The sequence below is a fragment of the Gossypium hirsutum genome, chromosome A10 (assembly GCF_007990345.1).
Source record: "Gossypium hirsutum isolate 1008001.06 chromosome A10, Gossypium_hirsutum_v2.1, whole genome shotgun sequence".
NCBI lineage: Eukaryota > Viridiplantae > Streptophyta > Magnoliopsida > Malvales > Malvaceae > Gossypium > Gossypium hirsutum.
In genome coordinates, this window is record NC_053433.1 from 57433021 (window position 1) to 57448129 (window position 15109).

Below are 15109 nucleotides of genomic sequence, written 5' to 3' on the forward strand. Positions count from 1 at the left end.
TTTTCACAAATAACACGGGAGCACCCCAAGGTGAAAAACTCGGTCTCACAAAGCCTTTATCAGTCAACTCTTGCAACTGCGACTTTAATTCTTTCAACTCTGTTGGTGCCATTCTATATGGAGCAATCGAGATCGGAGCTGTTCCCGGTATTAAATCAATACCAAATTCTACTTCCCTGACTGGAGGCAAACCCGGCAATTCTTCTGGAAATACGTCCGCAAATTCACACACAACCGGCACTGATTCAACTTTCTTTTCAACTTCTTTTGTATTAATTACATACGCCAAATAAGCTTCATAACCCTTTCTCAAATATCTCTGAGCCGACATCGAAGAAATCATACTAGATAATGCCTCTGATTTGTCTGGCTCAACCCGCAGAATTTCACTACTTTCACACTTTAATTCTATAACCTTTTCTTTGCAATTTATTATAGCATCATGCAATGTCAACCAATCCATACCCAAAATAACATCATATTCATCAAACGGCAACAACATACAATTTGTTTTGTTTTTATCTCAAGCCAGCGTATATTCGTCTAGACAACTCAGTTTAATGCATACTATGAATGAGTAGAACAGTTTCAATCAAGCAATAACATGAATATCAAAAGAGAAAATGTACCGGTAATACATCGGGGAGAGCATCTTCACGTGCTTTAATAGCATAAGTTCTAGCCGGAGCTCTTCCTCAGATCTAATCTGCATCCTGGCTACATTCTTACTGCTTGTTTCACTTCCAGCTTTTCTCGATACCTTCCCCTCGAGTTTGCACCACTAGCTTTTACACTCTGAAATTTTTTTTTCTCAGCTCTCTCTGGGCAGTCCTAATAAAATGATCCGGAGAACCACATCGAAACATTCATTTGCTCTGCACAGACCAAAATGATTTCTAAACCGCTGGATCGGGTTTAAAAATCTCGAGTTCCCTACACTGGATGTAGAAGTATTCTAGATTTAGGACCCACATTCTGCTTCTTAAATTTCCATATGATTGCCCCAGCTGAAACTTGGGAACGAGGATTCATATTTCTTGACTTTCCGGGTTGCTGTGAGGTGCCTTACTCATTGGCCTTTTCTTCCAATTTCATGTCTCAGCCTCTACCTTCCTCTTCTCTTTAAGTAGTTCTTCAGCCTTACAAGCTCGATCAACTAGGACTACCATTTCTTTCAGTTCAAGGATCCGACAAATACTTTAATGTCTTCGTTGAGCCGTCTTCAAATCGTCGGCACATCTTGGCTCTGTAGGAACATATTCCATGGCATACTTACTCAATCGAACAAATTCTCTTTCATATTCTGAGACTGTCATATTACTTGCTTCAGCTCAAGAAACTCTTTACGTTTCTGATCAATAAATCTTTCACTAATATATTTCTTCCGAAACTCTTCTTGAAAGAATTCCCAGGTTACCTCTCTTTCGATACCACCGAAATCAAAGTCTTCCACTAATTATAGGCTGAATCTCTCAACAAAGATGTAGCACATTTCAAACATTCTTCAGGTGTACAAGATAATTCATCAAATACCCGGATAGAATTTTCAAGCCAGAACTCTACTTTCTCTGCATCATCATCAATATTTGCTCTAAATTCTTCAGCCCCTTGTTTACGAATTCTATCAACAGGGGTTCTGTGAAATTTTATCATATCCACTCCTTAGGCATTGGAGGCATAGGTTGAGGAATTGGGGGAGGTGGGGGAGGTCGTACATTGGGTTCGTACGAACGAACTCAGTGTACCATGCACTCATCATTTGGAGAAAGGCTTCCCGATCCCTTTCCCTCTCCCTGACCAACAGTAGGAGGTGAGTTTTCAGTCGGCGCTACCCCTTCAGCCGGAGCTGGCGCATTACTCTCTACTTCATCTACCACAGCTGGATCGGGATCCATTACTATATATAATATTTAAAAGGTCAGAAGTCGTCACACTATCACAATTCAACATATGGATGTATGTAAAATTCGTACATACACACGTAGTCCGAGAACCGACTAAACTAGCTCTGATACCACTAAATTAACGCCCCCCCGCCCGAGACCTCACCGAGTCAGCTTGAGGGGTTACCGAACATAATTTATCATTTAAGAACTTCAATCATTTGTTTTACATTCACAGTTTTAGCTACTCGCATCATAGTTACAAGAAAAATCATATCTCGAGTTACGAAACTCGAAATCAAGATCCATAAATTTCCCTGAATCTAGACTCATATATCTATTTACTAATTTTTTTTCTAGAATTTTTATTGGGCAAATTAGTAAAATTTATTATTAAAGTACCCCTGTTTCAGGATTCGACTGCTCTGTCCTCTGTGTATTACGAATCAGATATATCTCTATACAAAATTTCAATGACTATGAGGTTTGTTTCTATTAAACCTAGACTCAATAAGGAATCTGTACATATAAATAAAAACTTATAATTATTTTAGTAAAATTTATTATGAATTTTTAAAGTCAGAACAGGGGATTCAGAAATCACTCTGGCCCTGTTTCGCAAAAGTTTAAATATCTCATAAAATATAATTTATATTCCTGTTTTGTTCAATCCATATGAAATAGACTCATTAAGCTTCAATTCATAACTTACTCATCATTTATTTCTATTTATACTATTTTTAGTGATTTTTAAATTCATGTCATTGCTGCAGCAATATTCTGTTTTAAGGCAAGTTTCATCTTTCCATGAATTTTTATGAACTAGATAACCTGTAAAACTTCCATGATATCAAACATGATCTAAATTAGCCATCACCATGACTTATCAATATCAAACATTTTCTCAACCAAACACGGCCATATCATAAAATTATTTACACAAAATAGGTATATTGCTATACATGCCATACTTAAGTAGTTGTACAAGCCATTTACCAAGATAAAAGTCCTTTGGATAGTGTGATCGAACTTTTGACCTGTCCCGATTCCTGAGCCGACTTGTTCAAAACTACAGTGAATGAAAAGGAAGGAGTAAGCATAAATGCTTAGTAAGTTCATATGTAAATAACAGTAACATAACAATACAAATATACCAAACAACTTTAGCGTGGTACCACCAAACATATATCACATCTTTAAACATCATTCATCATCTTACCACCTTATCGTTGTTGTATCTATTTTCAACCCGAGGGTTAAGAACTTACCTGTCCAAAGTGTCCATTTCACAACACTTACCCAAAACGTCACTTATATCTTAAGTGCTCTTCCATTAAACTAGAAATTTCACCCGTTGAACACATCGGAATATAACTCGGATACATGGATAATTTGCACATAAGTGCCACATATGTAATCAAGAAATCATGTAAACCGCCCCTAAGTGAACTCGGACTCAACTCAATGAGCTCGAGCGTTCGCATCCATAAATGACTCGGACTCAACTCACGATTCGAATGCCTAGTTCATCTCACGAACTCGACTCAACTCAACGAGTTCGACATTTGCATCCATAAGTGAACTCGGACTCAACTCAATGAGTTCGGATGCTCAACCATCCTAGTGACATGTCACTTGTATCCTAATCTATTCCTAAGGTTCAAACGAGCTTTTTCCCTCGATCTCACATTTGCCGTCTTCCATGGAATATCGGACCAGTACTCGGTAGCAATTCATATTTATCAAGTAGTAAACATAATTTGCATATTACTCAACATTAACCACAAAGCATAATATTTCACGATTAAAAATCAGCATATCATATAATTAACATTAATAACTTAAAAATAACATTTATGCTACATTATTTACACATGAACTTACCTTGGTACCAAAATATAAAGATTTTGCAATTTAGTCCACAATCTTTCTTTTCCTCGATCATGACTTGAATCTCATTTTTCTTGATCTATAATACCAAATTAATCTTATTTAATACATACATTTATCAAAACAGCATTTAATACGAACTTTAAAAAAATTACACTTTTGCCCCTAAACTTTTGCATAATTACACTTTTGCCCCTAGGCTCGGGAATTAACTTTATTCCTTATTCTTATGTTTTATAACATGCTGATCACTTTCCCTTCTATGGCAACATCAAATTCTCTCTTTAACATATACTTGTGATTATTAGGTATTTTTGCCGATTAAGCCTTTTACTCGTTTTCACTAAAAACCGAGTAGAACAAGTTGTCTAACATAATTTAAAACCCATATTCTATCATAAAACATCAAATACACAATTTCACCTATGGGTATTTTCCAAATATAAACCCTAGGTTGAATTATTGCTAGCATAAGCTTAATCGAGCTTCCGGGATTCCAAAAACGTAAAGAACATTAAAAACGGGGCTTGGAATCACTTACTATGGAGCTTGGAAGCTTGAAACAAACCCTACTATGGAGACCTTTAAATTTCGGCCTAATGAAGAAGATGGACAAAATTGGCTTTAATTTTTTTTAATTCATTTTAATAAATGACCAAAATATCTTACTACTAAACTTCAAAAATTCTTCCATGTCCTAATTTTGTCATGAACTTAAAATGGTCAATTGCTATTTAAGACCTCCTCATTAATATTCCAAAACAATTTCATACTAAAAACTTCTAGAATGCAAGTTTTACAACTTATTCGATTTAGTCCCTACTTTCAATTTAAGCACTTTAGGCATAGAATTCATCACGAAATTTTCACACAATCATGCAATCATATCGTAAACATCAAAATCATTGTAAAATAATTATTTCTATCTCGAATTTGTGGTCACGAAACCACTATTCCGATTAAGCCCTAATTCAGGATATTACAAAAGATGTCTCTTAATTCGACCATGGATAAGGTAAACGAGTTATTTGATTCACATAAAGATAAACTGTTGGACAGGAACGATGCTCTTGAGGCCATGTTGATGGCTTTGAAGGAGGAAACAATGGCCACGACGCTGGCTTAAGCATAAGAATTGAGGAGCTCGAGGGAGAGCTGGCCTTGTGTCGAGCAGCGGTGAGGGAAGGAGTGTCAAGTGCAGCACTCAGTAGCGAGTATGTCCCGAAGCCGAAAGAGTTTGTGGGACAAGGTCTGCATGTGATGTGGACAATTCTTGTGGAGGATGGAAATTACTTCCGTGCCAAAGGCATCGTGGATGATGCGGGTAAGGTACAAACTGCTTCATTATTTCTTACTGATATTGCACTTTTATGGTGGCGAGGTAGGACCACAGATAAAAGGAAAGATGAGATTGGAACATGGGAGAAGTTCCAATGCGAGTTGAATGGACAGTTTTACCCGGAGTTTGCCGAGGAAGAAGCTCGGGCAAAGTTGCAAGGGATAATGTAACGGGGCACAGTGGGGGAGTATGTTCGTGAGTTCAAGGAACTCATGTTCCAAGTTTTGGATGTGACCGAGAGAGAAGCAATGCTTGCTTTTCAAGAGGGATTGAAGCCGTGGGTCAGACAGGAGGTGGAACAAAGAGGTGCCCAAAAGCTGTCGGAAGCCATGAAGGTAGCGGTATCCGTGGTTAAGCTTGGTCTAGGGAAAGACAAGCTTGGATCTTCCAAGTTCGAGGAAAGGGGTGTATGTGAAGGGAATCACAAGGAAGATACGGATGAGTATGGCAATGGCAACGACGACAATTGTAGTAATGGGAAACCACGAGTTGGGAAGAAGAAACCCAAGAAGAAAAGGGACAAGCTGAAATGCTTCCTCTGCGACGGTCCACACATGTTAAAGAAATGTCCGATGAAATCCGCGCTTAGGAAGAAGCCAGTGGGTAAGGCCTTGGGACTTGGTTCGAGCACAAGGGGTGTCGAAGCCAAGGAGGCCGAAAGCGGGAAGAAGCCAGTGGAGTGCTTCTTATGTCATGGTCCGCATAGGTTGCGGAAGTGTCCGAGGAAGTCTGTTATCGATGGGAATGATCGAGCAGATACGGAGCCCAAGAAGCTTGGTTCGAGCAAGGGAAAAGTCGAAGCCAAGAGGGAAAATAGGAGCAAGTCTGTCATCGAAGGGAACAATGGAGCAGACAAGGAGCCCAAGAAGCTTGGTTTGAGCAAGGGTAAAGCCGAAGCCAAGAGGAGCAAAAAGAAGCGAGTAAAATGCTTCTTGTGCCGTGGTCCGCATGAGTTGCGGAACTGTCTAAAGCAAGCCGTAGTCAAAGGAAAGGCAACGTCCGAGCATGGTGAGTCGTCGGAGGGGCTTCCACCCAAAGAAGAGGTGAGTTTGTCATCAGACTTAGAGGAAGAAGTTGCGATGAAAACAGTGAAGCTAGGACCAATGAGGCTCGAATCAAGTGAAGCGTCGGAGTTGGCCGAGTCATCGACAAGGCTTACACCTATGGGAGAGGTGGGTGGTGCATCGGACTTCAAGGAAAAAGAAGAGATGCATGTGGACAGTTGACCCGAGTAAATGCAAAGGTACATTCAAAACACTCTGATAGTGTTTTGCATTCTAACTTGTGTACTTGGTGAGAACGTAGGGGCCCTTTTGAAGTTCTTGAGCAAGGAGGCCGAGAGACTGTGGGCAAAACGAAGCCAAGTGTTGTGAATCATGAGGATTCTGTTCGAGGGAAGTTAGAATGTGGGCAAGGGAGTGACATAACTCCTTGTCGTCGAGATGTACAAACGAGTAGGACGGCTTGAGTTAAGAAGCGACGGAAGCCGAGGCAAAAGTCCCGAAGGAAGGGAAGAGCTAAGGCAACGAGTGGGATCTAAGGCGAATCAAGTCAGTGCTATTCGGGAGTCGCAACGAGGACGTTGCGAGAATGGGTGGGGGAGAATGTCACGGGCCAGAGTTCAAAGCCCGTGACCATCGAACCAAATGCATCTGATGGAGGTCTATTACTTAGATAGGGATCATTTGGCCCACGAGAGCTGGCCCGATTCAAGGAACTATTGGAGAAGCCTGTCAGATTGAAGCTTGGTTGGCCCGATAGCGAAGATATGGCAACTTAGGCAACTATGGTAACTAATCTTTAAAGATAAAGGGAATCATATCTTGTAAAGATTAGATAGGATTTGATATGGCAATATCTTGTAAAATCTTTTAAATCATGGGATTGGTTAATCTCATCCGTCGATGTAATTGTATCTTGACCGTCGGTTTTGGGGGAGCTCAAGTATAAATAGAGAGCCTCCCCTCATTTGTACTCACTCCATTCATTGTTTCATTATTCTTTGTGAATAAGAGAATAGAGAGCATTTACTCAAACACTTTGCGAGCGTCCCTTTCTGTTGTTATTTTTAAGCTTCTTTTGGCATAAGTTTGCTTTCGCTGTACGAGTTGGTGCCTTGGAGGAGTTCTTAAGGAATCCTCATTCGAGTAAAGGCTGACTTGGGCGAGTTTGGACGAGCGAATCGCCTAAGGCCGCACGGATTGCGAGACGAAAGGTCTAGCCCCGTGACAACAGTCCATGCATATATTCATTAGCAATTAATTAATTTTATAAATTTAAAAGCATTAAAAATATATTTTTATAAATTTTAAATAATTTAAATAATTTTTTATTTTTTAAAACTATTTTTATAATTTTTAAAACTTTTAAAATTTTTAAAAAATTAATTAATTATTACTGTCACATCAAAATTAATATACATTAATTTTTTTTATTTTGGAAGATTTAACTAGTAACGCAAGTTTAAAATTAATAGTGCGAAAATTGCGCTAAAATGTTTTTTAATAAAATTAAAGTCATGGTGGTAATATTTATTTATTTTCAGAATTTAATTGTAATTACCATGTGATCGACTGCTTTTTAGTATGTAGTAGAATTAGATAGTTTGAGTGTAAGAATTCTTGAAGGCCCGAGGAGCAAAGCCTGGACGGCGGCTGCAGAATTTAGGAACTATAAAATTTGAGTGGCACTTTCCCCTAAAATCCGGAGTAGGACTATTTTCATTTGCAAAAAATATAAAGTCAAGAGTTTCGTTAAGACTATTTGGGTGTCTTTCTCCACATAGGATTAAGCGATGTTGTTGCTTAAAGTGGCCTAATTTTAAATCCAAAATAAATAAATTGAAAATTAAATTAAACTATATATGGTTCAGCGCCAGAAAGGAAGTTTGGTAGTAGCTTGAATTAACTAGGGCGGTGGCAGTGATAAAGAAGAAAGAGCAGTAATGACAGTTTGCCTTTGTTTCCAAGGGCAGTGGTCTAGTTTAGGTTGAATGGAAACAGTCAGATTAGCTAACAACATTCTCTGCACTCCCTTTCCATTTTCGAAATAAAACAGGTTAGACTTCTGGTTTGCTTAACTCCACTATTCAATCATCTTCAAAAATTAAATAATATAATTAAAATAAGTTACAAAAATAAAAAAAGTAGGAAAATTATATTTTTAAGAAACGAGGAAAAATTAAAAATTAACCGATTTTTTAATACAGTATTAAAATAGAGATAGAGTCATATGATTTGAGTCTATGTTAAAACAATTATCTATAATAGTTTTAACTATATTTTCATACAAGAGAATTTATTATATATTTTTAAAATTTTATTGAATTTGATTTCAATAAATTCTTTTTTTCTCAATTTAATTTATAAATTTAATTAAATGAATTAAAGTAATTTGATTTTTTAAATTCTTATAATGTAACAATGTTGCAGTTGCACCTTGCTCCACCTTGCTAAAAGAATCCAATTTTATATACTAAATATTATTTTCTTTGATTCAAATGGTATGGTTGATATTAGATTTGACTGTTAAAATGGGTTGTAATTTTTATATATATTATTTATTTTATTAAGTTTAAGAAAAAATCATTATTTTTTTTATAAAATATACATTGATTATATTTTTAATTTTTAATACAATTAAAGTGTGTATTACAATTTTAGAATAGGGGTGTTAAACCCTAAGATTTCGTTTGATATAATAGAAAGAAAATGGAAGAGGTAGAAAAATAAAAATAAAATAAAAATAAAAATAAAAATAAATAAAATAAAATAAAATATTTAAAAAATTCATATCTCTTATTTTCTCTTCTATCATCATTACAATTGGGAAGTATTAATTTTTATGTATTAATATTAAAAATGATCATCTCTTTTTTTCTCAGATTTTTCTTTTACACTCAATTCATTTTTTTCTAATTTTTATTATATATTTCTACTATTTCACCAATCAAGCACACGAAATTTTAATCGCTAGCTTTGATATGTATGTATTTTCGGAATGTCGAATGTCACCAAGCACGGGTTAACATTTTCCACAAGCACACAAAAAATTGTTTGAAAGACCTGAAGTTATAAGGGATATTGGGCTGTATTAGCTACTGCATATATGGGAAGAAAGGATCTCTTTTAATACTTAATGCACCAATAGGCAATAGCAATACGCGGGCTCTAAAAACAGATATTTTCCAAGTTTTCATAGTGAACAAAAGAATAAAATCCAAAAACTAAAATAAAAATTGGAAATCAAAGAAAGAGAGGGAAAGGAAGAGACAGAAACAAATGCAGTAGTAGTACTGCTACAAAGCATTCCCCTTTATCTTTATTGCATCTTTAACTGCTTTATTACTTTGATCGTGGAAGACCAAGAATAGGGAAGAGTTTTACAGAAGAGAAAAGGGAGTTCAAAGACAAAGTGGCAGTGAGGATGCATGGTAGATCTCTTACCACCTCCAAAACACTTTGCTGACCAGGGCAGCCTTTCCCTTAACCTGAACATGTCGTTTTAACATTGAATACATTCAACAAACGACATTGCCTCTTTGCCCCCCCTTGCCCCATCATGTTGGAATTGCCTTGAGATTCGAGGGACTAAAGAGTCTCTACGAATCAAAGGTTAAAAATCCCTTTTATTTTTCTTTTTCGAAAGAAATTTACGATAGACACTAAATTGAATAAAGAGGACGACGAAATTAATAGAGTGGAGGAGGGAGTTTTTCTCTCTCTAGTGAACTTTATTCTGTCGATACTTTGCTGTTTTACTGAGAACGAGGCTCGCTTTGTTTAACAATGTTCTTTCTTTCTTCCTCTTTCTTTATGTCTGCCGCATTGTCTTGTTCTACTTCAGGAATCTGCCTCTCTTCCCATCTCACTTCCACGCATTAAAGTGCTCTTTCTTGCTGTAGTCGTTGGACCTTCATTTTCTCAGGTTTTTTGGCTTCTTCCTTTGCTTTCGTATGCGTAGTAGCACTAGAAAGAAGAAACTAAGACAATCCCAGTTCTTGTTTACTTCTCTTTGGTTAATCTTTTACCTTGTTTTTGTGCAAGCAAACATAGACACATTTGTTTGCCTAGTTAACTATCTGGGACCAAAGAACTCAGTTTGTTTTACTCTAGTAAAAAGCCCGAAATTAGGGGAGGAGAGTACCGTCTATGGGGTTCTATTAACAGCTTAATTTCTTTTATCTTTTTTCGGGGTTATTACAAGCAGAGCTGGGATTTCCGGGAATAGTAAAGAGCAATTTAGGAACTGTATGAAGTAGAAGTCTAACAATGACAGATGGGAAACCAAAGAAAAGCAAGGTTTTTTTTCTTCTTCTTCTACTTCGTCCTCTGTTTCTGCTTTCTTGTACTCAAATTTATGAAAAAGAAAATGGAGGTTGTTAACTGGTTAGTGTTCTTGTATTGGGTGTTTATTACTTTTTTTTTGGTGGTGTGTAGCTCTCATGGTCCAAAAAAATGGTCAGAAAATGGTTCAATATCAAGAGCAAAACTGAGGACTTTCAAGCAGATGATCATGTTTATGGAGGTGGGTACTACGGTTTTCTTTTTCCTGGTATTTAACAATGGTTGCTTAGTAATATTCGTCAGTTATGGAAATAGTAAGGGGTTAAAATCTCAAGTTTTTAAGCCGGAGAAGAAGAGAGGTTGGTTTTTGTGAGAAATGAAGGAAAGAGAACATTTTTCCCCGATCCAATTAAAACATGCCTACCTAGCACGAATTACTCGGTTAATTGAAGGCTTATCTTTTCCTGGATTCCTTGTATTAGTACCCAAGATTCTGATATTTTCCTTTTCTTGTTCATGCAATTTCTCTTCAGCCACACAAGGCATCGTTGAATATTCCATTTGCAGCTTCAGTTTTTATTTTTTGAAGTTTTCTTCTGTTTCATAACTTGTATATATAACTTGGTTGATGTATGAAGGTGCTTTTCATCAAACTTCAGGAGGTGAAGTAGAATACAGGACTAGCTTCTCAGAAAGGGAGCCATGCACAATAAAAAAGAGTAAAACAGGTTCCCAAGCTCACCATCTTCTAAGAAGAAATTGTGCTTTGGACTTTTGTTGTTATTGTTTATTTTTGAAATGTTACTTTGATGTGCAGAAAAATTTAGTAAGAATACAGAACAAAGCAGGCGAGGGAGAATGAATCTCGATCACCCTCGAATCATAGATGTCCAAAATTATAGGTACCTTTCACTTCAATTTTTCGAATGTTTTCATTTTTATTCCTTTTTGACGCATCTATAACAACTGGTCTCTTTTCCATTGGAGCAGCATATTTGTAGCCACATGGAATGTGGCTGGAAGATCCCCACCTAGTAATTTGAATGCAGAAGATTGGCTTCATTCCTCTCCTCCTGCAGATATATATGTCTTAGGGTATGTTTGAAAGTTTTGGTTTTCATGTCTTCCTTAGCAAACTCGATTATAGGCCCTTTGCTCATGGAGTAGTTTCTTTCCCATTTGGTTTGGTAGGTTTCAAGAGATAGTTCCTTTGAATGCTGGGAATATTTTGGGGGCTGAAGACAATGGACCGGCCAAAAAGTGGTTGTCTCTCATTAGAAAGACTCTAAATAATCTTCCAGGAACTAGTGGAGGAGGGGGTTGCTATACACCATCTCCTGTTCCACAGCCCATTGTTGAGATGGATGCAGACTTCGAGGGGTCATCTAGGCAGAAGAATTCATCTTTCTTTCATCGCCGATCATTTCAGACAACCAACAGCTGGAGAATGGACAATGACCCCTCCATTTCACAACCACGACTTGACAGACGATTGAGTGTTTGTGATCAGGTAATATTTGGTCATAGGCCAAGTGACTATGATTCCAGTTATAGATGGGGTAATAGGCCTAGTGATTACTCCCGGCCTAGTGATTACTCCAGGCCTAGTGATTACTCCAGATGGGGTTCTTCAGATGACGATAACGGGATTGCAGATTCACCCAGTACTGTATTGTACTCTCCAATGTCCTATGGTGGATCTGCATCAAATGAACAAGGATATAGGATGACGGGACATTCAAGGTACTGTCTGGTGGCTAGTAAGCAAATGGTTGGCATATTTCTCACAATTTGGGTAAGAAGTGAATTGAGAGATCATGTTAAAAACATGAAAGTATCTTGTGTTGGCAGAGGACTGATGGGTTATCTTGGAAATAAGGTATTATTTGACTGTAAAAAATCGTAGCCTTTCACTTTGATTTCCATATAATAGCTTGTCTCCTCCTCTTGAATCAGAGGCACTAATGATTAACCCATATGACTTTGTTCGCCAGGGTTCTATATCTGTTAGTATGTCGGTGCATCAAACAAGCTTTTGCTTCATCTGTAGTCATTTAACTTCTGGGCAAAAGGAGGGTGATGAGCTAAGAAGAAACTCTGATGTCATGGAGATTCTTAAGAAGACGAGGTTTCCACCAGTTCATAATGCTGCTGATGAGAAGTCTCCTGAAACTATCCTTGAGCATGAGTAAACCCTTTCCTAGTCTACCATCAATTAAATTCTTTTTCTTTTCTTTGAAATTACTTAATGCATATGGGAAAAAAAGGATTTGAAAGTATATAAAGAATAGCTCTGAAACAATTTATATGAATGAACTCTTTATCATTTGATGATCAAGAACAGCTCTAAATCAACAGAATTTCCTTTTAGGATAATGCGAAATGGATCCATCTTGTACATGCAAACTGCTAATATTTTGTTCCTCCCTTTCGCTTGCATATACTGACTGTTTATATTTTAATCCAGTCGAATAATTTGGCTTGGGGATTTGAACTACCGAATCGCCCTCTCATATCGGTCGGCCAAGGCACTTGTTGAGATGCAGAATTGGAGGGCATTGTTAGAAAATGACCAGGTATGCTTTACTGTCCTGTTACAAACTCCACAAATTTCGTCCGAAGTGTTTTTTAGGCCAAATTTCTTCACAGGTCTGAAATACATATGATAAGTTTTACAGAAAAGTTTAATAAGAAAACCTTTCATTGATGGTTTTCTTTGCAGTTGAGGATAGAGCAGAAAGAGGACGTGCTTTTGTGGGATGGAATGAAGGAAAAATTTACTTCCCACCAACATACAAGTATTCAACTAATTCGGACAGATATGCAGGAGATGATATGCACCCAAAGGAGAAATGCCGAACTCCTGCTTGGTAAGAAAATTCTTCCCACCATAAGGCATGATCAAGTACTTGAAATCATAGCTTTGACATTAACAAAATGATAGTGTATTTAAGAACCCTCCCACATCTTCTGTTGCATTTTTTTTTTCTCTTTTCAAATTTAACTTGAAGTGCTGACTTAATTTAACTTTGTTGTACAAAGGTGTGACCGCATATTGTGGTACGGGGAAGGCCTCCACCAATTATCTTATGTCCGTGGGGAATCTAGGTTCTCAGATCACCGACCAGTTTACGGTATATTTTGGGCTGAGGTTGAGTCAAGCCATGGCCGATTGAAGAAAAGCATGAGCCACTCTAGTTCAAGGATTGAGGCAGAGGATCTTCTGCCATATGCGCATGGATACACTGAGTTGAATTTCTTCTGAAGAGTGAGGGCCCTCACTGAAGGTATACCTTATCACATTCATTCAATTAGGCTTTAGCTGTCTTGTTTCCATATTATCAAACTTAACTCTTTTTTGAATTTGAAAATATTTGTTTTTCCTACTACTAAGTGATCTTCAATGGCAGTAAATATCTTTTGGAGAAATTTCAAGGTCCTTCTGCATATCAGCAATAATCTTGCATTCTGAAATCAACCAGGTAAATCCCTGTCATTACTTTTTTTCTTTTTTTTTTTTTTACTTTTCTTAAATGGTGTGCAACAAATTTGTCTAAACTCTAAAGTAGACAAATGCTAGCACACTTGTGGTCCATGGGCAGGCATAACCCATACTTGACTCGATTTAAACATGTCTTCCAAGAAACTGAATCATGTCTCTTAGCTTTTGTCACTTAGCTAATGGACTGTACGAGAATCTACATGAAAACTATTTCATTTCCTAGAAACAAAATGTATGTACTTGTGCGTATCATCAAAGTGTTTGATATTTTTGTTCTTTCTTGCAAAGAGCCATTCCTTGTTCTTAATTATATAAATTGAATATCGGTCTCTTATGTTTGTAGGAATGTACTTTGGGGACTTTCATTATTAAAGGTGATGGCGACATTCCTTTGCTCTTTAAACCAAAACAAGGTTGGTCCACTTTTTTCTCTCTCTTTTTTTTTTTGGGGGGGGGGTAGTGGGGAGGGTGTTAAATATTTAGTTTCTTGTAATAATCTGATTCAATGTTTTCTTGATCAGGTGTAAATTCTGCATAAAAACGACGTTAGCTTACAATTACCGGTCTTAATGCAATGCATAGTTAACTGATATACAAACACCCACTGCTCCTTTCCCATTATTCTTCATAATTACCAGGTACTGTATATACATACACACTTCATTTCTGGTGATTACATCTTATACTTAAAAAGCTGAAAGACAAATGTGATAATTGATACGAGCTTTTGATGTTTTTGAGGGGTGAAGTTGGTGTATCAAGAACTGCCCGAAGTGGGTAGTTGAAGATTGTTTTTTTGATGATGATTCTTTTGTTAAGTAATTCTTTTTAGCAGCAAAAGATGAAGTACGGTGGTTACTTTTTGTTTTAAATTCCAAAGAAAAGTAAAGGTTTGACAATACTCATTAAGTGATAGAAGAAATGTAACAAAAAAAAAAAAAAAACAGAAGAAGATAATAATAGACAAGGGAATGGTTCTTTTATCCTCGCTGCTTTTGCTAATGATTTTACTGGAAAAGTTGGTTTCCCGGATATTCTAACATCTACACCGCCATTTAAAAAAAAAAAAATTTTAGGTGATCTGTGTTTCTGTTTTGTCACTCAAATTTTAAAAAATTATTTTAATAATTAATATTATTAAAAATTTAATATTTTGACCACTTTTCCATTAAATCATTAGCGGAATTTGACGTGACTCTTTTTTATTATT

At 36.8% G+C, this 15109-nt stretch overlaps 1 protein-coding gene across 1 annotated transcript; it reads left to right on the top strand.

Moving 5' to 3' along the window:
• Positions 1-9376: 9376 nt before the first annotated feature.
• On the top strand, positions 9377-14739 carry LOC107897059 (type IV inositol polyphosphate 5-phosphatase 7-like). The gene is given in 14 exon segments (XM_016822398.2): positions 9377-10412; positions 10551-10638; positions 11057-11125; positions 11215-11299; positions 11388-11492; positions 11589-12276; positions 12392-12585; positions 12865-12973; positions 13120-13135; positions 13138-13267; positions 13440-13684; positions 13808-13879; positions 14243-14312; positions 14421-14739. Coding segments are annotated over 11 exon segments (1737 nt in total). The 5' UTR covers positions 9377-10382; the 3' UTR covers positions 13663-13684; positions 13808-13879; positions 14243-14312; positions 14421-14739.
• Positions 14740-15109: the final 370 nt, after the last annotated feature.